Genomic DNA, 22,436 nt, shown 5'->3' on the forward strand with positions numbered 1-22,436 from the left:
TTTGGATTGGATATAAATAATTCTTCCTTTGTACCTCAACATAAACCTAATACCAACATTACCACCTACTATATGCACTCACAATGGCCACCTCTAAAGAATGGCAAAAAATGCTCAATGGTGAGCTATACTGGGCCTGGGACGAGGACCTGCAGGCCAACCGCGAAAGGTGCAAATTAGCATGTCAACGATTCAACGAAGCGGGGCAAGTATCTAGACGGCGGAGAGTGGAACTTTGGAGAGAGTATGTCCTCCTCTAGACTTAAAGATAGCTACATACTAACAAGGTCTCAAGTATAATCGGAGACACCCGTCCCCTCCCACCCCCTCTCGCAGATCCCAAAGAAGACGAAGTCCAATTTAAAGACACGGACCCCTTTGTCGATCCCCCCATCTCAATCGATCACGGCTTAAACTTCAGAGTTGGAAAGGGAACCTTCCTTAACTTCAACCTACTTGTTCTTGATACTTGTCTCGTGACCATTGGGGAACGAACGCTCTTTGGTCCCAATGTAAGCCTCTATGGTGCGACGCATCCGATGGATCCAGCTGTGCGACGCGGACTTGAGGGTCCTGAGGCAGGAAAGGAAATACATATTGAGGATGACGTCTGGATTGGTGGAAGTGTGATTATTTTGGCCGGTGTCCGGATTGGACGGGGGAGTACGGTCGGGGCTGGGAGTGTTGTTACTAAGGTACGTTTCTTATCCAGACGCTTGCTCTCGGCCTGGTCCTGATGACTGATGGACCTACTAGGATGTACCGCCGTACCACTTTGTGGCTGGGAACCCAGCGAGGATTATTAGAAAGATTGAGACGAGTATGGATCCGGAGCAGCGGTCGAGTCAATAAATGGAAGGACGTTCATTGGTGTTGCAATATATGAGAGAACTATTTATCAGCTTATGATACCGAAGAACAGTATTATCTATATTGAGCCGAGCGATGAGTATTTTGATAGAAATACAGCCATGAATTACATGCTACTGTACGTCCAAACCTATCGACGAACTAAACGCTAAGTCATGATATTTTTTAAAAGGGCTCCTCATGCAAAGAGGCGGCACAGCACCCTATATAAAAGTATACCTAACAATACAGAAAATATGGATGGTATCTAGAACGTAAGTACAAAGTCTACAACATCGCCTTGGGAAATTTCTTCATCGCCTGTCGTACGCCCAAGTCGGCCAGGATCTCTTCCGTTCCACCCAGGATTGTGTCAAACTTATACGTCCGATGGAACATCTCGATGACCTTGCCCATACCAGTCTGGGTCAATCCACGACCACCGAAAATATTTGTCGCTTGGTCCGCGATCTCCTGTGCAGCGCGGGTGGCGTGCGACTTGAGCAGGCCGATGGGACCGCCCAAGTGTGTCGCTTGTTCCTTGTAGGTCATGTTGTTCATCTGATAAGCGATGGATTCCAGCCATGCCTGGTTGGACTCGCAGAGGGAGATCATTCGGGCGAGCCTGGGTTGGTCAGTATTTGATAATCTCACTCAGTCAAGGGACGGGAAATTACTTTTGTCGCATGACGGGCTGTTCGATCAGCTTCTTGCCAAAGACAATGCGCTGGTTGCACCATTTCATGCACTCCTCGACCACCGTCATGGACATGCGGATCACACCGCAGGCCATCATAAAACGCTCGTGGTTGAAGTTGCTCATGATGACGATGAAGCCCTTGTGTTCCTCACCCAGCAGGTTGTCGACAGGTACCTTGACGTTCTCGAACTGAATGTATGCGGTACCGGCCGCAGTCGAGTAAGAGGTCTTGATAAGTTTGGTTTCAACGCCCTCACCACGAGGGATCAAAAGCACCGAGAAACCCTTCTCGGTCTTGCAGCCGGTGACGAAGTAGTCGGCGAACATCCCGTTCGTGATCCACTTCCTATGTAGCCATTAGCCATGCGCCACTTCCTATTTGATAGAAGAGATCGTACTTAGTGCCGTTAACGATGTAGTGCTTGCCATCCGGCGTCTTTACCGCCGTGGTGCGGAGTCCAGCTACATCACTACCGGCGAATGCCTCCGTAATGGCAAGACACATCTTCTTCCTCCCAGACAAGACTTCATCCGTGACCCGATTGCGAAGAGGGACATTATGCAGCCACTGTTGCACGGCAGTCAAACTGATAGCCATACCAGCCATATTTCCGTCCGAGAAGCCTGCAACAACTTTAGCACACTGTACCTCACCACCCGCGCAAATAGAGACTAGATCGTAAACCCACCCCGAGCATTAGCACGACTCAACTCCTGCGAAACGATCAAATCATGCAAATAGTCGAACTCCTTGCCATCCACAGCGCCACCCAGCAACTTCCGACCATGTAAATGCTTCCCGGGACCCAGGCGCATAGCCAAGAGCCCAGCCTCCGCCATGCGATCGATCAACTCCTGACTGATATACGTGCCGTCCTTCTCCTTCTCCTGCGCTTCGGGATAGATGTAACGATCCGTGAACTCGCGGATCGCGCGCTGCAACCGCCGATGACTGTCGTTATAGTAGGGGTTCTTGAACACCGGGCGTAACCAAAGCGGCTCGGCGTACGGGACAGCACTGAGACTGCCAGGCTCGCGGGGCGCAACCTCAGGGGTTTCACCCTCGACTGTGCCAATGCAGAGCTCATCGCGGTATTTCTCGAGGACTTCCTGGCGGTGGAGGTTGTAGAATTCGGCGGTCGCGTCTTGGCCGGCGACTTGGGCGAGGACGACGCTGCCGCCGGGGTGGGCGTCGAGGAAATCGGTCAAGTCGTAGACGCGGTGGTCGATGATGCACCAGGTCGAGTCTTCGGAGGCATGTTTGGCGACCTCGGCGCGGGTGAATGTTTTCGACATGATGATTTACTCTCCGCAGTTGGTTTTTGGGGAAACAGGAGTTGTTTTTTGCGGGGAAGGCATTCCGTCTCTATAAGTTTTATAGATTGCTATGGGGTTCGAAGGTGAGGTGCGCCAATCATGCAGATCTCATTACGGAGTGCCTACTTCTTCTTCTTTTTACCGAGGCTTCTGCCTCTTGCGGTAAGCCGATTACCGATCCGTGGTCGGTGGAACGCAACTCGAGATTGCTCCGGAGGACGAACTACCTCCCGATTATTAGAATATGCTTGATTTTAATTTGTTTGTCCTGGATGTGACGCGCGGGGTAAGCTTCTTATTTCCTCGATAGTGCATGAATTCTTCATACAAATGTCGTCAGCTAACAGAGAGATCCTGGTCGTGGATTGAGCTACCTCGGTTAAATCATTGAATGTGGCTCTCTTCACGTTCCTTGGAAAGGGGGAATTCAACTTGATCACTAATCTTAAGCTCCCGCTCGGGTCTCAGAGTATTAATTACTCTACTGTACTACGGGCGCGATCTCAAGTCCCCCATCGTGCCACGTCTCCACCGATCTATATCTTTGTCTACTACGGAGTAGGGTACAGGCCATCATGTGCCGAGTTCTCAGTCACCTGCCCATTCCTACTCATCTCAAACGACTCGCCTCAAACAACTAAAACATATAAATTGACACGTCTAACTCGGTATATCGCCTAGAAATCCAGCGTGGCAATGCTGACGTCTCACACACAAAACCCCATCCAATTGATTGGCAGCTACAAAGCTACACTGATGCATGGCTCAGCGATCGAGGCCCGGGAAGTCATCGTATTGGCTGGGTGATAACCCTCCGTGAGATTCATAGGGTCTCTCAAAGACTCTGGAAACAGACACAGACGCCCTCTCGTGTCTATTCCTGCCTGTTGACAGGCCGTTCGTCGCAGCGAATTCGAGAGGGTGGTAACGCAGAGTTGTATTCCTGGTGTCGTTTTTCTGGTGGATCTGTATTCGGAAGGGTAACTTGATCCTTGATCTTAGATGAAGTCCTTGATTAAACTGGCTCTGATCAAGCCACAGTAAGAAATTGCATCGCCACGATCGGGGACAGCCACAGCAAAAAGCGCTGGGTCGTCCAATTTCTGGGGAAGTTGAGGACTCAAGTGTTCTGCTATTCTCATTGTAGATTATTTTCTTTCTTTACCATACTGTTTGTCTACGGGTTCTATTCTTCCAAAACCGGAAAAAGATCGTGACAAGCCATGGTTATGGTGAATACATTGCCGCGGAATCTCTCGATGACCATGATCCCGACAATAGACCGTCAGAATATCAAGCCTCAGCTCTAGATTTCGGGTATTTCATCGCTTGGTACAGAGTATGAATGACCGTAAGGATTTTGAAAAGGTGATTAAACACCTGCCAACAAGAGAATGTGCCAGGCACCGAGCCAATCCTGTGCATTACGATAGGAACATGACGAAAATGCAGCAAGCCGGTAGTGGCGAATATTGCTGGTGCAATCCACGAGACCTCATTTCAGAGAAATCCTAGCTTTGCATTATAGAAGCTTTGGTTCAGTTTTCTCCTAGTATAATGGGCTGTAAGAAAGAGTATCTAACATTTAACCTTAATAGAGACTAAGCAGACTTTTACGTAATAATATAGGCACATCTCACGCGTTTCCAAGAATCCATTCCGAAGTGGGAGCTGAAGGATGATTGGACCTGCTCCGAGTATGATCCATTCTCCGGGGTATGTGACAAGTCAGAGATTGAAGCTGCGTTTCGAAACATCTCTCCACCTGAACTGTGCCAGCGCTGAAAGGGTATACAGATACCGTCTCATGTGTTTTAGCCTAGTAAAATCTAGCTTTCCTTTCGAATTTCTGAGAAAGCCAAGACGAACGAGTCTTGTGTTCTCCGCAAGATGCTTTATCATTATATCGAACAGTCGAAAACGCATTGTGTTGAAGATCGAGGGACCATTGATTTATATAGACATGGATCGATATAGAGTGTAAAGGATGACGACCGGACTGTTTTGAACGTATGAAGCAGTAATCTGCTGTGCCTGGATGGTATACTATTTGAATTCTCTATATTGCCCGATATCTGACATACTGCTATCTGAATTTGATCGAAGAGTGGCTAAGAGATTGTAATGAACGCCTTGGATGTTGTGGAAGACCAAAGCTTCCTAGACTAGACGGAAAGAGACATTCAATGAACCAGCCATTGTCAGCTAGAGTCGTTGACGTTAGCGACCTAGATCGGTTACGTCTTTACAGACCCTAAGGCGAAGAAGGCGAATATATAGCCCTGTTCCATCGTTGGAACCACAGTGTGAGGAGCAAAGATGAAATCTGCACTTACAACTGCAATATCAAGAAGCGATACGAGAGAATTGGTTTTCTCCCACGGTTGTTCCGAGATGCTGTGACTGTTACACGAAAACTGGGGGTTAGGTATCTGTGGGTTGACTCGATATGTATCATCCAGCCTCACCAGAAACCAAAAAGCGAATGCCCCAGGGACTGCGTTGGAACGGAAGACTGGCATGTGGAGTCTAAAAGAGTAGACAGGTATTTCAGGTCAGCGTACTGTACAATTCCCGCTACCTGTGCTGATCACTGAGACCACGGAGACCTTCGGCCTCGACCTCGCCGGCAATATGTCACGGTTCCAAACTGCGAGGGAGACGTCTATCGTTGCGAACCCATCGACGTCGTTGTGAAAAGCGCACTGAATCACCGTGGCTGGGTGTTGCAGGAGCGAGCCCTGTCACGTCGGATCATAAATTTTAACTGAAAACCAAATTTATTGGGAATGTGGAAGGGGGTTCGGTGTGAGAACCTGACAAAGGTGTCCAAGAAAGTGACTTGCAACATTCAGCAACTAGGTAACTTGTCATACACTACTCTATCTTCTGCTTCTACAATGACGACAGTAGCCTTCCGCTATGCTTCACAAGCCCGTTATATAAGATCCCGCTAACCTTGGGCATAGCATGAGGGCTGCGATTCTGAGCGACCCTGACTTCCCAAGTACCATACTGAGCTACCCCCGAGAGGGGTAGAACTTCACTCTATAAATACCTCTTCCAGCTATGCTCCGGACTCGATCTTACGGCGACCACTAACCGCATTGCGGCCATTCACGGACTGCATACGCGACTGGCAACGACGTTAAAAATTGATGGGAGACACGTAATTCTGAAGGTATATCTGCATAGAAGCGCGATGCGCTGAGGGGCGCTGCATGAAGCCTATCCCCTATGCCCTCATGCCCCCGATCAGCGGGTACTATCGTGGTCCTGGATGGCATCCCATGGTGAGATCAGGTATTTAAGCATCCCAATTAATTGGGTCGAAAGGAATGAGACTCTGGGTTGCCACACCTGCGTCAATAGGTATTGTTGCGAAGAAAGCCATTCCGAGAAACTGAATCGAGGGTTTAGTTGCCAATGGTTGCTTTTTTAAGGGATTCTAGATTGCTTTTGGGTCGAAGTTGGTGTCTTTTCTTCGGGATTAGATGATGAAGAGGGATGGGGATGGGGCCTTGAGTGTGATGGAGATGACTGAGGAGTTAGCTGAGGAGGCTAAAGAGGAGCATGGTGGGTGAAATAGGGTGATCATCGGATTTCCTTTGTTCTTGAATCTAGCTGGAAGAGTTTCACTTGTATATGTCCTCTGAAGTTAGGCATTTGTAAATAGATTTGGAATGTTCCGGGTATTTAGTATCTATGGGAATTGAGATACTAGATCAATCATGCACACCTAATTCAAGACTATTCTATATACATCAGGACAACTCTAGGCGCAATGCATCATACTGCACATATACCGTCCCAGGAAGGACCGCCGACTCATAATCCGTAGCATTGTGCGGAAGATGCAAAGTAAGCACATTATTTCCGACCTTCAGCCAGTCGGCGGGGAATTCCATCCGCGAGCGTACCTGATAGCAGCTGACAGCCGAGCGAACAATGCAGCTACTAGACTGGTTAAAGCCGACCAGTAATGTCAGTGGCTCCTCTTGCTCGTTGATGTAGCTCTCCAACGCAAGATTAGCATAAGGTTCGGTGGCGTTGTATACGTCCGTATTGCCGGCCGCGGTCTTCGCGCCGGCGAGTTGGATAGTCAGCGTGGCCGTCTTGTGGCGCTGCAGCTGCTTCTTATCCAAAGAGAAATTGATCGTCCAGTCGTGTGTGGTGTCATACTCGATATCCGAATTGTCCGGAGTCGGGCCAAATACCGACCAATGCACGGTGCTGAAATCAACAGCCGGATCGCTGCTGCCAATTGTATAGTTGACGCCCTTGGGGAAATCCTGTTGCCAGTCGTACGCTCCCCAGTAGATGAGGTACTCTGGAGGGTGCAATGGATGTGTTTGGTCTGGCGCGACGCCGTGGAGGAATTCTCCGGAGGACTTATCGGGGGTTCCCAGTCGCCAAACTTCCACGCCTGCAGACTCTGCCTTCCAGGTCTCTGAGACCTTTGTCACTTTTCCAGCTCGTATCTCGATGCCATCTAGCACAAAGTCGCCGAAGATCCCGTCTGCAAAGATTGTCAACCTGTATTTGCCCTCCTTGACATGATCTAACTGGAACTTTCCGTCCTGGTCCATGTCGGCCCAGTATTGATGGGAGGAAGCATCTACTGCGTTGTCCTGGAAATATTGCCCCTCCACTGTTAAGATTGCGATGGGCCGCTTCGCACCTTCGGGGAGCTTGATATGTCCTTGTACGCTGCCGCGCTTGCTAGAGGGGACATAGCCAATTACGTGCTTGGCAATTGAATCGTAAAAGTCAACGTTCCATCCGGGGTCTGCGAGGGACTCGGCCTCCGATCGCAAATCATCTAGAGACCCAGACCCCTTTCCGCCATTGAACAGATAGTACTGAGGGCCAAAGGTACGGTCGAATCCATTGCTGATGTTTGGTGTTCCTTCTCCATGATGGTTGGATACTAGGTAGTTGTAGACAATGCCGTCGACTGTCAGGTCTGAGTGAAGAGGTCCCTGAGCTAGTTAGTTACGAGTTGTTCATTCAGGCTGCTTCGAAGACATACACCGTAGTAAGTGTCCTGGGTTTTAGTATGTTAGCTATATTCTTTAAAGTAAGACGGTCTAAAATCCTACAAACCTTGGTGTTCATTACGAGCCAAGCTCCGTACGTAGTTCCATTCGACGTAGATCCATCAGCATACAGTCCATGGACACTATTGTCTCTCCATTCTACTGTCAATTAACTTCTGTATTCCATAGATATTCTCCGAAAGGGGTGCGTACGATTAGAGAAAGTGTATTTGGTAAAATATTCAGAGAACTGGGTATAGTATGCATCATGCGGGGTATTGTTGAACCGCCATGTAGCATCTTGCACGACAATCTGGTTTTTAATTGCTTCCTTGCTAGGGAGCGGAGCCGTCTGGACGTCGCTGGATGTTAAATGTGTCCATAGCTCGGTGTTTGGCCGGAAAAGTGTTCGGAATTCTTGTAGGTTGCGCAAGAATGGGGTCGTCTCATTGTAGTATGCCAAGCGGCTAAACATGTGTAGGCCAGTTTCGCCGTCGCGGAGGAACCAATATTGCTGGAAGTGCTGCCCTGTCGGAGTATACGTGTCATTAAGGATAACGCCGGCGTATTTTTTGCCGGTCGAGTCGGTCCCCTGGACTACCTCCATGCGAGGGTCGGTAGCTCCGGGTGTATAGAAGCCAGAGGGTGTACAGTAGCAATCCAGGTAGGGACCCACACCAGCAGAGCCCGACATGGGTCCAAGGAGGTCCTGGCCATCCAGAAAGAGATCGGACACCCGACCCTTGTCTTTCGCAAATACCGATGTTAATCGATCATTGCTAAGGATGATTGTGTCGTTGTCCTCGGCTACCTGCAGCGTTGCAGATGCAACGGAGGCCCAGACCGAGGCCACACCTAGAGAAATGGACAGACGCATGTCGCGGTGTACAGCAGCTGAACAGGTAGCAACTCTTTAACACCTAAGGATGACTCTAACATTTATAGCTATCATGGCAACTCCACAGAGGTTTACCAGGATGCCGGTGGTCATTATCCCGAGACAAGCTAGCTTACGAGTAGGACTCATAGCGCCACTCCGACCAGGGGCACAAAAGCTTGTCCAAACTGAAAGAACCGTTGCTTGCGGAGCCCCAGAAATCACCAGTAATCCGGGTAGAAATGCGGGGGGTTCTGGTTTCGGTGCATCGGATTGATGGAAAAACTCGCTCGGGCTGCATTCACCCGAGACCATGAGGCTGGATGCATTGCAAGGAGATTAAAACTCAAGAATCGCCGTCATACCATCAATCATTCACCTGTCGCTTGGCAAAATAGAAAGAGCTTCAGTGACAGCCTAAGAACACTTTCGCCTTATTCATGGTCGAAGAGAGTCATGCGTGTTTTTCATTTCATCCGCCAACTCAACATTATAACTTAACCAGATCATTCAACCAAATTGTAACATAGTTTACCTGGTACATGCCATTGCTTGGGCAGGACAGGTTGTCTCTGCGAGGCATCATCGTGCAGGAGTGTATATGTCCTAGGCACAATAGAAGCGTCGATATTTCAGTCTCCGACATTCCTATCCATTCAAGAATTACAACATGCATGTCGGAACTGTCGACCAATAAGTTGCATAAGCAGTTACCGGACCTTCAGATAGCCTTAGGACACTGTGACTCGGATGCAGGATGACTATAACATGAGACCAACGGATACGCCCTAGAATCGCTTCCAAAACTGGGTGTCGAATACGCATAAGATGTCGGAGTTCATAGAGTGGAATTGACCGACGATCATTCTTGTTATGCCGCAAGATTCCAATTCGGTGAGGATTTCATCGTCTTGAAATTTTTTATTGAATCTGCAACAGATATAATGACCCTAGTATTTTAGATCACTTCTCGCGGTCTGGAAGTATTGTCATAGCCTTTTGTCTACCTGACCGAGTGGAGAGCATAGCCCTCCTCCCCTGAGCGTGTAACGGCTGTGCAAATGGTACCTTTGGATTCATCATAACCGAAGTAGGAAACTGCACGATAGTTAAGGAACCTAAACCCGATATGTTAGTTGATTCGCAGTCTCTCAGAAGACGTAACTCCGCCTTGCATGCATACTCAGATTGATCAGGCTGAAAGGAGCGTTAAGACCAACCAAGGGCTTGTGTGATAGCTTACCAAGCCTGCAGCACACTGCGAGATGACAATAGTTTAATGACAACAAAGCAAAGGAGATAGTATACGCTGGCACATATAGAAATCGGCTTTTTCTTTTCACGCCGAATAGGCACAAATCCCGATGCCATTGGTATCTGCGAAGTGGCACCTCATGTTTCGGTTGACATTCGTTGTCCTGTATATGCAGTATTTGATGCTATAACTCGGAAGTATGCTCTTTTTCGTCGTGTTTCAGATGTCATCAAAGTCGAGGATTCTTCCATAGAAAATGACATACAGTACTCCGACCTCTGATTCAACCGTAGAAAGGACGGACAACAACAACAACAACATGTCCGAACCGTCTCTCCAACTCGAGGGCACATTGTCATCGGTGTCTAGCCAACGGGATGAGGAAGTACAATCCATATCACGCGAAGATCCACGTAGTTGGTCTGTTTGGAAGAAAACCATTCAAATCCTAATGATCGCTTTCCATTCAATGGTAGCGGCTTTCATGGCTGGAGGAATCATTCCAGAGTTCGACACTATGGTCAAAGAGTATAACGTGACAGTGCCAGAGGCGAGCTATCTCACATCGATACAAGTCGGTATTCTCATTCCCGCTATACCCATATGGCAAATCAAGACACAGATGCTGATACATGCTGCATGATAGATTCTGGTCATATGGCTTGCCCCATTATTTTGGAAACCGGTTACGCGCATCTACGGTCAATACCACGTGTCGCTAATCTCCGTGCTGGGAAGTATCGTATGTTATATCGGAGGAGCCAGGAGCACAACATATGCAGCATAGATGGTGACTCGGGTTCTCACTGCCATCCTCGTCTCACCTCCGGTCGGCATAGGCAGCTGGGTCATTACGGAGCTCTGTGAGCCTGCGGAAAGAGCCCAGAAGTTGGGGTGGTGGACATTGATGTCCACGCTTGGGATTCCGGCCGGTCCCTTTATCATGGGTTTGGTCAGGAAGCACATAAGTATTGCTTGGATTTACTGGATATATGTCATAATCGACTTCACGTTATTCGTTGTTTACTTTCTGTTAGGCGAGGAAACGGGTATTTATCTCAGAGGACTCTCATAGTGCCAAGAAAGGCTTTATTGGGAAGGCCATAGTGTAAGCTGCTTGGTACGCTGTTTAGCCATGACATATCTTGGAAGTCCGGCCAATCAAAGCCTTCCGAGAAAATTGCATCTATGCCCTCTCCAAGAGACATATCATTCACAGTATTGGACGTGCTACCAGGTGGCTGATGGCTAGTGCTTAGCGCATGAGATGGGGGTGGTACCGACACCACTCTTTCGTAGAGAATTTCCAGAGCTGCTATGCATCGCCGTGCAGAAGTGCTGTAACTCTGATACTTTCTAAGAATCTCGAGCGCGCAGTGCCATGACCTTGTAACTGCCACTTCAGTCACTTCGTCCAGAATAGTGGGACAAAGATAGCCTGCTACCAAAACTGTGGCTGCAGTGTAGACATCTATTACCGTCAGCCTTCACTGGACTCCTTAAACCGTTGTCATAAGTCTCACACAGAATATTGTACCACCAAGCTGGGAGAGGACCCGCTGATCCATCAGCAGGGATGTTGCCATGTATCAATTCAATGACTTCCTGGGCTACCTGAACGCATATAGTTGACCACTGCCATGCTATGCGCTGAGGAAAGGAGTCATTTCGTGAAACAAGGGTATCAGGTGCTTTGGTGTCTCTAGCTGTACAGTACTTGGACAGTATCGGACGGAATAGAAGCATACGAACGTGCAAAAATCTAAGGCAGAAGGTGAGCAAGTGGGCCTCAGCACCTCATATCATTTTCTCGGGTAGTAAAATTGACAGGGGTGGCCGTACCTTGCTCTAAGAACTACACTCTGGTGGTAGAAGACCACATCTGTGGAGTCACTGAGCGAGCTTCCTCGTAAATGTTGCGGAAGGCTCCGGCTCCACTTGGTAAGGGCTCGGTCAAGCTCAAAGATCGTCTGCTCGTCCTCACTAGTTTCTTTGTTGAAATAAAGTTCATACATGTCCTCTGGATTATCTTCCGGGACAGGCTTATATAAACTCAGTAGGATATCGTTCATGATTTCGTATAGTCCAAGAGACCTTGCATAAAATGCCATCACAGATGGCCGGTCAGCTGGCTGTGTAGCCTCTATGCCGGAAGCTGTCGGAATATACTCCTCGTCCACCATATCGGGCAAAGGTACCGATCCACAGGACGCTTTCGTTATCATTGCTGGACGTCCAAATGTCATGGAAATGACTCTGAATGATGTCAGATGTAACGATCGAAGGAATGTCAATACTCAACATACCTATCCATGAGCACACATCCGTGCCATATTTTGCGTGCTAGTTGTTGATCCTGTGGGCTTGGAAGCCGGGCAATAGTTTGTGGAAGATGCAACCCCAAGCTTTGGGCATTCCGTATTGCCAGGCCAGTGACGATCCAGCATTGGTGAGCCGAGTCAGTGCTTTGCAAGTACTGCGCCATCAGAAGTAAACATTGAATAAGGGCAGCAGACCCTGCATCCCAGATATTAAACTGGAGAAGATCCTTCGCCTGCGAAAAGAAAGCATCCGCCGACACTTCTCGCTCCCCGTGGGGGATGAAGTCAGCTAACTGGCAGGATAGTGCAAATATCATATTGAATGTGCACATGAGCATATTTTCATCAGATTGAAGCGGTTCCCCCGTCCAGATCTTTTCATAGTCGGCTCTCAGACGGATATTGTCAACAAGCGGGTAAAGGGGGAAGACAAAAGTCCAGTAAATGCCCATCAGGCTATCTGCTGTTTTCCTTGGAGGCAATACATAGCTCTGTATGCTAGAGGGCCTTTGCTGCTTGGTCTCCATGAGGGCTGGGGAAGATGTCACCCCCGGGACGGTGTCAGATGTCTGTCGATGGGGTGAGGCGACTGTTTTGTCAACAGCCATCTTTATCTGATGCATGAAGCTAGCCGCGCTTGAACTACCAAAGAAGCCTTGTGTCGGGCGCTCTTCCTAGGCGGCACCCATCATCGCATTCACACCATCTGTATGTTTTTGTACTCGAGACTGTCTTACAAAGCCTTGGGAACGAGGTTTGGCACGTTCGTGTACACAATTAGCAATCCTTTCAGAAGAGCTTCGACAAGCACTGCATGGCGGAAGGTGATCATCTCTATTAGCGCTCTCTGGAGTGTCATTCGTAAGCGGACTATAATTTTCTGGGGCGGACGATGTGGTTAACTGGGTCACTGCAGGAAGATTACGTGATGACACAGGACTATACGGAGAGGTGGAACTCTATACGGCCAGTCAGACCTCAAAGAATGCCTCTTGTTGAGCCCATACTCCAAACACTTTGCGGTCCTTTACTTACCTGAAAGCGGCCTGTCCTCTCACGTTCTACAACGCTCGTTATCCTTGCCGGAATGTCACCCGGGCTTTCTAGGTTCTTAATTCGGCTCTCCAAGCTAGCAATATAACTTTACCACACAGCTTGTTAGTATATTGATAGAAAGCCAAAGGATGTAGAATACTGCATGCAAGTTTTGCATGCACATACTCTTGCACCGCACGCTTTTTCTCATGCTCTCCAGTGTAAACACAGCGCACTCCTAAATCCGCCTTCTTTCTGCATGGGCCACACACTGGGTTGAGAACAAGGTTAGCAAAGCGGTTTTCACTGTGGTGCGATTCGATTCGCTCATTATTTCGATAGTATAGTTCAAAAATGAGTCCTACCGGGCTGTACGCCGTCACAGCGAATCTTCCGAGCACGACATTCATCACAGGCGACGGCTACTTTGCGCCGTTTAGAAGGTCGGTCAGTCGCTTTTGCCGAATCTTGGGGCTTTGCAGATTTCCGAGTATTCATAGTGATAATACTTGCGCACGGAAGAAAAGGAGAGAGCAAAGGCGAAGTGCAAGGAAGCGTACCCGAAGAGTGGAGTCGTCGTTGGGCGACTTCCTTCGGATGTGGTTCCGGCGGTGGTCTGAGGCAACTACCATCTTAACACTTTTGAACAGACTCATATCAACCGCCAACTAACTTATGTGTGCTACATAGGTGAAGACAATTCCTCATAGTGGTAATTTTGCTCAATTATAAACAAGCTAACGACTCTAGTATGGACAGGTAGTCACAGCAAAAACAGGCTAGAGTATACAAAAAGAGTGAAACGAATGCAACAATTGATATCCTTCAAGCGGAAATCGAAAAATGGGAGACAGTCTTTATCCGTATTGAAAAGACAAGGACCATACAGCCGACGCTATATGCAACGAGCCCAATCCCCCAACGCAAGGTCTCAAGCTATCTCTCAATCTGCGGCGTTGCACTTAGAGAGGGAGGGCAACGCAGTTGATGGGGACCCCAACGTTGACGAGGCCGTTCTGTTTCCAGTTAGCAACCTGGCTACTCGGCAGAGAACGTAAAGCAACGCCTACCTGATCACCATTCTCGATATGGTCACAGCAGGCAGCCTTGTTGGCGCAGTTGCCGTCGAGGAGAGTGGCAACGCCTGTGAACCTAATTAGCTCTGGTTTAAGAAACCTAGAATAGGCACAAAAAAAAGACTTACCGCGGCATTGGCCGCCATCACCTGCGAGGAGGTTCTGGACAAGGGCAAGGTTGGCGGCGTCCTTCAGGTCGAGTCCGCTGAGGAAGTTGTTGAGGAGGCCACCGCTCGAGACAGTGTTCTTCTGGGTGAACTCGTCACAGCACATGGTAGCCTTCTGCTGTTGCTTGCAGCGGTCCTCAAGAACCTGAATCTGCTTGACATCGGTCTTGGAGACAGCGTTACCGTTACCGTTGTTACTGTTAGGTGGGTAGGCCATGGCGGTGGCAACAAAGAGAGCGGCAGCAGTGAAGAACTTCATCTTGACGGTTGGTTTGGCTGTTATTAAGTGCTGTGAAGCGAGTTGTTGGAGAAGAGACTGTATTGAGGGATGCTTGAGCAGCTGATTGTTGTTGTGATAATAAACGAGATGAGGAGGGATTTGACGGTCCCTTTATACCTTTTTGGAATACCATACGGAAAGATGTTTGCTTCTACTTTCAGTATGGAGAGCCGTGAATATCACATAGTCCATATGATTGACTCCATCTCATTTCCTTGGCTCATCGTCCCTTGCATGCGGGACTCCATAGCCATTAAGGGGTCTAGCTCAATATTGAGCGGACTATTGACGGCGTTTGCATTGAATGGAGCTTAGAATAGCCACGAACTAGGGTCGATGCAGCTCTATTGCCAGCCTCGGCCTCCACTCCAGTAGGTTCATTGAGGCTTATGCAAGAATCCAATATCCGCATGGACCATTGTTGCGCCGCATAGGGGTCTGCCAGGTACTCAGTCGGTGCCGCCGGAAACCTTGCATCGATCGCTAGAAAACCGGTCAGGAGTAAAATGTGACAGATCAGATCTTCGTACTTGCGTATGCTGAAACAAGACTTTTGCCGCCGCTGATTTTCCCCACACAGGGCACATAAATGCCAAGACTTCCCGTATATACGACAATGAGAGATATCTCATTTCTTATTCTCCAACTCTCCCTGAAGCGATGTGAAACCTGTTCATGGACGAGGCTGGTGGTTTGCGAACTATCTTGTCGATCAAAAACATGACTGAAGTCTAGACCTGGTGGCGCTGCGATGTTTACTCCCTAGAAAACCTTAGGATCGTCGGTCCTGGTCGGTGAAGCTGGGGATAATCTTATATTTCCCAATACGGGTTTCAAACAATATGTAGCTAAACTTTAGCTCATATGGCTTCACTGTGGTATCAATAGGGTTTGTTCTTAACCACCTCAACGGGAGATTTTAAGGATCATCAATTTCCCCCTCTTTGCGGTGAACAAATCGAGACAGTGGACTCTGTCTTCAATATAATAGTTCTATCGAAACAAGATACTACACCCACAAGACTAGGTTAGAGCTCTTGGCTGGGACCTGGGTGCGGTATACTTTGTGTATTTACAATTATGAAGAAGCGGAGTTCATAGAGAAATACATCATCACGTCTTTGATTGCCAGTCTATCCATTCATCTACGGTATGTTGTGTTTAATTTTTGTCCTGGCGTTTTAAGAAGGGTACATATTTATGTCTGAGCTGAGTACCATAAAGATCTTTTTTTTTCTGGTCTGATTCTTGCGTGAGCTATCATGGATGCTTGCTCACCAATTCTCGCCCTATGCCTCAATACTATATTGTTTATCTGATGCTCTGCTGTTCCTTAAACCTTACTTTGAAATGAATACCAGCTTTTACTGCTTAGCGCACTGTTACTCTTACTGCTGTACGTATTCGCTGCTTACTATACTTTTGTAGATCTATATTGTATACCATGTTATGGAGTGTATCTCTTGATATTGCGTACGCGCTCGAGTTCATAGTGACCCCTACTTCGACTCCTTAGCTTTCCGTTGTACTCTACGCAGCAGTGAGATATATCTTCAACTAATACAAAGACTACATTGTGTCAAATGAGGTCTCCTAACATGGGTACCTGTCTAGTGGTCCAGAATAATTTCCGTGCTGGCGGAAGCGAGAGCACACAGAAGGAAATATATATACATGATCATGTGTACCAGTTGTAGTAATCACATCTCCTAGCTAGTTAGTAACTTGTAAACGTGGATGGATATATCTTGAGGTTAACGCACGGACACACAAACTTACTAGTGTAATGATAATAATCAAGGCTCATAACATGTGGACTTTAGAACGATATTATTAGGTTAATTGATGGACTTTGTTGTAATTAGTTGATTGCTCTATCATTTGACACTATATAGTTGTCAATCTTAAAAAAACTGTACATATGACCATAGGGTGTGGGAAACTGGGCTTCCCAAGACGCTAAGTTGCAAAATATGTTAGAGTAGTAGCAGAGAACTTGCTGTCACATGGCTTTATTCTCGAATATCAAATCGAGCAAGAAAAGAAAACGTTATAAGTTAATCAAAACTAGCAGCAGAGTCTCGTGAAAAGTATGAACGAGCAGTACTCCAGTGGCCTTTGTAAGGATCCATTCCTATTAAGTTTACCGAGTCACAGGTAACTTTTAACTGTTCTTCAGATGGACACTTTCTCGCAAGGAGAGTTTGACAAAAAACTTCTCCAAGGACGAACCAGATCCCTCTCCACAAATTCTAAAGCTTTTTGCGGAGTCTTTATATTGCCACACAAAAGAATAGCGTACCCTCGCAGAAGACAGCATGCCATTCTTTTACCAGTTCACCTCAAGATGGGAGCATGATGAGGAGATCGTTGATCTCAATGCAAAGATTATTCTCGGATGATTGCAGGTCAGCCTAGCGTCCACAAATCACTGGCGGGAGAACGATCTAAGCTGTGAACCAAGAAAGCAAAGAAGCTTTGGGCAAAGCGAGATGGGTATAGTACACAATGGTGGAATGAGAGTTATGATGAATATCTCTCTAAAAAGAGGTTTACCGAACGTGATATAACAATCCTTTTTGAGACCTATGCAAAATATATGCCGGCTGGGACCCACGTACGCGAAAATCTGTTCAAAGAAGTGTCTTTTGATAGCGAGGTGGGAAGACAATGCCTGAAGGACATGGTCAACCTTTGTGTATCAACTGAGAGAGTTGCGTACTATCCTGGGTTGGCCCCTGTAGATGGGCGATGTCCAATCTGTCTAAACCCCATGGAAAGGTCTGTACCCGCTTTGCTGTTAAAGCTACTACTATTGGCAGGTTGCTTGTGCTTCCCAGCAACTGCAAGGCCATCCCAGTAATCACATTCCCATAATAATGCTGCCCGTCTGTTGGGATACCCAGTGTCTCTCCAACATCACTTTTCCTCGTAGGTCCGACAGTATTTCCTGTGCTCTTTCCACTGTCCACTTTCGCGCCGTCCGCGCCATTTTTTTGTTTATTGTTCCTAGGAACAAATTAATCTCTTCCGGACGCGCCTCAGTCCTCCATAACAGCGAACTTCCACACCTTAAACAGAATCCCCCGAGGCATTTCTCTGGTGAACGGTATTCTGTGTAGGTCGGAAATGCGGAGATTTCTGGAATGATCTGTTTGGTGAGAGGGAAAGGAATTAAGGAAGTGGACTAAATCCACTTGCGGCACATTGTGCATTGGCAGGAATCTAACTGTTTGGAATGCAGGTTTCCAGCTAGCAGATAGGAACTAAGTTTTCAGGACGTTGCAGTACCTTTGGCGGCCAGACATGTATTCCGTTGAAGTGGAATATGTACCGGATACTCGCACAAAGGCAGCTACCATTTATCTCAGAAGAATGTTCCGCATCACTTGTCATCTTGGTAGAGCTGTTTTCAACCCAATATGGGAGATGGTCTCAAGGATTGAACAGTAAGAGATATTTTGTGTTTTTCAGTCTCGGATTGTGTAGAAGATAATGCGGGTTAATACAAAGCAGAGTCAGAAATAATGTAGCTCCTGGGTGGGCTCAGAAGTAGCTTTGGCTGTTGCTAAGGAGCCAGCGTCGGGATAAGGTCTTTACAAGCGTTTGTAGCATATGATCATGATGAACAAGTGACTTGAATGTCTATGACAGTATCATTTGTTGGCACGCATCTTTTAGATACTCTGTGTACTATATACTAGCTAGTATAAAAGCGTTTAATCCTGTCCATCCGTCTTACAACCCTCGCATCCTCACCGCCATATCCATCAAGTGCATCGTCCAGCCGCTCATTCGGTAGCACAATCGCCCGATCAAGCTGATACGGCAGACCCCGATGACGACCGCGGATCATCATCGCACAGATAGCCAGCTTGCTGAAGACGGTAAACTGCCCACTCAGGGAGGTACTGACGGTCGGGTAACCGAGACTTAGACCGACGTTCGCGCTGTATTGATCAGTACGCAGTCAAAGAGTAGGATAGGGACGAAAGGAAACCCTACTACGCGGAAACGACCTCAAAGAAGATCGGGAATACAGCGAAAGCCTGTATATACAGTGTAATCAGCCCAGTCTCAGAACCAGCAGGAGATAAGGGGCCAACGAACTGGCTCGTCGGGATCCATGATACGGCCTGACTCCGCGACGCAGATGCAGAAGATCCCTAGGAAGATATACCACAGGTCGAAGGTGAGCTGGTTGCGGATATGCGAGAGGATATATGATCGCCCGTTCGTTTCGTCAATGGTGGTGTTGTCAGAGTACATCCCTAAGGCGCGCTCCTCGTATGTGTTGGAGGCGCGTACACTTATGGCGATCGGGTAGATAGCGATGTACATCATTACGAGCAGGCTGAATTGCACGGCGGGGTTGACATTAGCAAGATTGAAGGCTGCCGTGCCGGTGTGTCGGGCGGAGGCGGCTTGGAAGATAGAGGCCAGAAGGCGCGTGCCGGCGGGGAGATTGTTCACAGCAGGATTGTGCAGGTCGAGCACGAGGATAAGGATGACGTCTACGAAGTTCAGGGTGAAGAGGATGCCGAACAAGACCCAAGTGGGTTTGCTAGGAAAAAGGAGCGTGTAGCAGCGGCGGGGATGCTTAAGAAGGAAGTTAAGAGGTTCTTTCACTGCGGAACGGTCGGGGCAGAGCTTGAACATGGTCCAGATAGCGAACCGCAGGAGACATGGATAGAAAGTGTTGCCGGCATACGCGAGGAAGCTCATGAGGATCAATGGGAATGTTGCGTCCTGGAAACTGATCATTGAGTCGGGTGTGAGGGTAAAGCCGAGGTTATCTACCATTGTCTGCGCGGAATAGAAGCCCCTGGTTATATGATTAGTGATGTGTAGCAACCAAAGGGTAGAGAGACGGGCTCACCACCAGACGTTGCCTTGCCCACATTTGGCAAGGTATTCGCGATACTTGGGATTTGTGTGCTGGATCCAACCGACCAGGCAGATTGCGCCAAAGAGGTGAAGACCAAAGAAATACACTGTTTCAGTCAAACGATTGTCCCTCCGGGACACATGGATGAATACTTACCAGTGACGATCTTGAGTAGTAGTTTCAGGCTGCGAAACTCGATTCCACCGAGCATCTCTCGATCCTCGGCAGTCAGGTTATGGAACTGCGAGTTACGGCCGATCGTAGCATGCGACGATACTTCAGGCAGGTCCAGCTGCTGAGAAAGGGACTGGTTGAGGGAATGAGGCTGCGCCTTCGGGCCATGACTGGTGGACGGACTGATGATAAACATTGAGGATGCAACTCGCTCCAGGGTCTTTGTTCGAGCTAGTCGATCCTCGAACCGCCGGCGAGAAGTGCCGGATTTGACTGCCTGGGTGTCGAAAGATCTGGTTCGCTCTGTGACGGGTGATTAGTCCTGTCCCGGTCTCCATCTGCTGGAGCTAGACTTACCACAGTCACTCAACATATTATTGACTTCCACAATTGGCTGTCCTCTATCCCGTTGCCAGGGAGGAGGAACGTAGAGCGCCTTATCCAGGCCAGAATCATCCACATTGTCAGCGAATGCGATGGTGGTAGGGGGAAGACTGGAACCTGTATTGCTGAAGGGCTGGCTCTGCGACTCATTCTGAAAAGAGTCTTGTCTGTTTGCGCCATGAGGAGTCATTCAGCGTAACTGCATGGACGGTTACTCACTTTTCTGAAGTCGTGGCCGTCTTTGAAGTACTCCCTGCTTCCGCTTCTGTGTCATCTTTCATCCATCTTTGCCGGAGAAAAGAGGGGGCTGTATCACCGATTAGCTCCGCAGACACAAGTGTAACCAGGATATGGAGATGCATACCCGCTTCCTTGAGACGCTTGTTGAACCAGCGCAGCCGTACAACCACCACAATAATGTTGACGAAGCCAAGATTACTGATGATAGGAGTCACATAGATGTAGACCTGCTGATACGTTTTCAGGATATTGACATCAACACTACGCCGCGTCAGTATTTCCCCATCAACAAAGACTGGCGACCCACGTGTTCAGCCCGGATTCTGTCGAGGCACTCGCGCCGAAGAAGAACGCGTCAATGGCTTGGAGGTTGCCATATGGATAGATGATGGCCAGACTGAGGATGCTCAGGGTAATGATATACGCATCTGCAGGGTCAGAGGAATCCCGTCAATCGATCTCTTCGTCTCAGGAAAGCATTTACTAACAATGCAATGTGATGAAGTTGAGGGAAGGCTTCCACATCACTGGGGAATATGGACCACTTGTTCTGTCGAAACAAGGCAGTTAAAGAAGCACTGGAAGACGAAGGGCGAGACGACCGAGCAAGAGAGAGACTACATTCTCTTTAAGGCATGCACAGGCAAGATATACTTCACTTGTCGCTACACGTGGGGTGAAGGGTGCGCGTGGCGGGGCATGAGACTTATAGTCATGTTAAGGTTTCTTTTTACGGTGCGGGATATATCTGCTCCAATCCTTGAGGCAACCGAAGACATGGCTCACATAGGGACGACAAATCCCATTGGCTTTCTTGTCATCGAGCTAGTGCAAATTGTCAGCGGACCATCAATTATATTTTAATACCCTTTCTACGTCTCGTATTGCCTTGAAATATGTAGATCTATGAGACCCCTATATTCTATCTTATCACATGGATGAGCTTGCCACCTGCCACCAACTTCATGTAGCTACTACTGATTCACCTCTCCTGTTTCAATATCCTGATTGGACTGGCTTCTGAAATGACATCCATGAGCTCGGTTCGGACTGAGAGGAAGAGGGCAGGGAGCGGCAGAACTATGTATACACCTAGACGCCCGTGTAGTCAGCCATTGAATAATTCACCTTAGCCCCATAGTCATACTTGTATCGGGGTAGAATGATAGACGCTGATTTTCTCCATGGTGAACCCGGTGTCGCCCAAATCAAGCCGAAGTAATCCCTCACAGCAATGTTGTACCCTGCTGCACCCTAGTCAATAATCCTAGCTACCTTACCGTCTTTCGTTGACGATAATATTAGTGGGATGTAGGTCATCATGAGCTGTTGCAGAAATGGTCTCTGGCCTGGGACAAAGGGGTTGTTGGTAAGGACGTGAACACTTGTTGACGGCTAATACCGATGGACTACATGTTGGTGACTGATGATTTAATTCTTCTTTTTGGATTTTGATGGTTTTTACTGTTCGAATTGGTCATCGTACGTACTTCGCGCTTTGTGTAGCACAGGTGAGGTTATGTCTGCGACATGATATCGAGGTGATGTTTGAATGGACTCTCCGTACTATTTATCGATTTATCCGCCGCTCTATCTTCAGTTAATTTACTCTTTATACTAGGTACTTCCAGTCAGAACAATATAAATTAGGACAAATCAGGCCATGTATATCGCCCAATTACAATCAAGCAGCGACTCATCTGGCTGTACCAGTCACGGGAGTCGAGGCGAATGTAAAGAGTCTGTCTCAGTTCGTCCCTCGTTCCGGACCGCTTTGAACCCTCTTATATTCTCAACCTCAAAAAGGTGGCCATCTCGTCCTCCCCATCTCCGC

The 22,436-nt window shown here is 48.0% G+C and overlaps 6 protein-coding genes across 6 annotated transcripts; 1 reads left to right on the plus strand and 5 right to left on the minus strand.

Annotated features, from left to right (window-relative positions):
• Nucleotides 1–1,012: 1,012 nt before the first annotated feature.
• Nucleotides 1,013–3,502, minus strand: BDW43DRAFT_80626 (acyl-CoA dehydrogenase family protein). The gene is made up of 4 exons (XM_032050540.1): nucleotides 2,239–3,502; nucleotides 1,948–2,173; nucleotides 1,527–1,895; nucleotides 1,013–1,474 (listed from the first exon to the last, which is right to left on the minus strand). Exons 1-4 carry the CDS (start codon nucleotides 2,843–2,845, stop codon nucleotides 1,138–1,140), a joined length of 1,539 nt encoding a protein of 512 aa, XP_031900714.1. The 5' UTR covers nucleotides 2,846–3,502; the 3' UTR covers nucleotides 1,013–1,137.
• Nucleotides 3,503–6,630: 3,128 nt separating this feature from the next.
• On the minus strand, nucleotides 6,631–9,097 carry rglB (polysaccharide lyase family 4 protein; the record flags this gene model as incomplete). Its single annotated transcript, XM_032047045.1, has 5 exons — nucleotides 6,631–7,848; nucleotides 7,899–7,913; nucleotides 7,973–8,064; nucleotides 8,119–8,799; nucleotides 8,920–9,097. The coding sequence occupies 5 exons, from the start codon at nucleotides 9,095–9,097 to the stop codon at nucleotides 6,631–6,633; spliced, it is 2,184 nt and encodes a 727-aa protein (XP_031900715.1).
• Nucleotides 9,098–10,356: 1,259 nt separating this feature from the next.
• BDW43DRAFT_310878 (uncharacterized protein) lies at nucleotides 10,357–10,680 on the plus strand (the record flags this gene model as incomplete). Its single annotated transcript, XM_032047046.1, has 1 exon — nucleotides 10,357–10,680. The coding sequence occupies one exon, from the start codon at nucleotides 10,357–10,359 to the stop codon at nucleotides 10,678–10,680; it is 324 nt and encodes a 107-aa protein (XP_031900716.1).
• A 415-nt stretch (nucleotides 10,681–11,095) lies between these two features.
• On the minus strand, nucleotides 11,096–13,891 carry BDW43DRAFT_310879 (transcription factor domain-containing protein; the record flags this gene model as incomplete). Its single annotated transcript, XM_032047047.1, has 8 exons — nucleotides 11,096–11,508; nucleotides 11,561–11,799; nucleotides 11,880–12,293; nucleotides 12,344–13,032; nucleotides 13,096–13,317; nucleotides 13,394–13,499; nucleotides 13,580–13,664; nucleotides 13,759–13,891. The coding sequence occupies 8 exons, from the start codon at nucleotides 13,889–13,891 to the stop codon at nucleotides 11,096–11,098; spliced, it is 2,301 nt and encodes a 766-aa protein (XP_031900717.1).
• A 464-nt stretch (nucleotides 13,892–14,355) lies between these two features.
• Nucleotides 14,356–14,895, minus strand: BDW43DRAFT_310880 (uncharacterized protein; the record flags this gene model as incomplete). The annotated part of the gene is made up of 3 exons (XM_032047048.1): nucleotides 14,356–14,409; nucleotides 14,464–14,537; nucleotides 14,598–14,895. The coding sequence occupies 3 exons, from the start codon at nucleotides 14,893–14,895 to the stop codon at nucleotides 14,356–14,358; spliced, it is 426 nt and encodes a 141-aa protein (XP_031900718.1).
• Nucleotides 14,896–18,586: 3,691 nt separating this feature from the next.
• BDW43DRAFT_319543 (potassium ion transporter) lies at nucleotides 18,587–21,250 on the minus strand. The gene is made up of 10 exons (XM_032048936.1): nucleotides 21,091–21,250; nucleotides 20,910–21,030; nucleotides 20,727–20,863; nucleotides 20,582–20,669; nucleotides 20,336–20,529; nucleotides 19,961–20,281; nucleotides 19,796–19,910; nucleotides 19,027–19,741; nucleotides 18,922–18,965; nucleotides 18,587–18,866 (listed from the first exon to the last, which is right to left on the minus strand). Exons 1-10 carry the CDS (start codon nucleotides 21,125–21,127, stop codon nucleotides 18,617–18,619), a joined length of 2,022 nt encoding a protein of 673 aa, XP_031900719.1. The 5' UTR covers nucleotides 21,128–21,250; the 3' UTR covers nucleotides 18,587–18,616.
• Nucleotides 21,251–22,436: the final 1,186 nt, after the last annotated feature.

Source organism: Aspergillus alliaceus (assembly GCF_009176365.1).
Source record: "Aspergillus alliaceus strain CBS 536.65 unplaced genomic scaffold BDW43scaffold_20, whole genome shotgun sequence".
Lineage (NCBI taxonomy): Eukaryota > Fungi > Ascomycota > Eurotiomycetes > Eurotiales > Aspergillaceae > Aspergillus > Aspergillus alliaceus.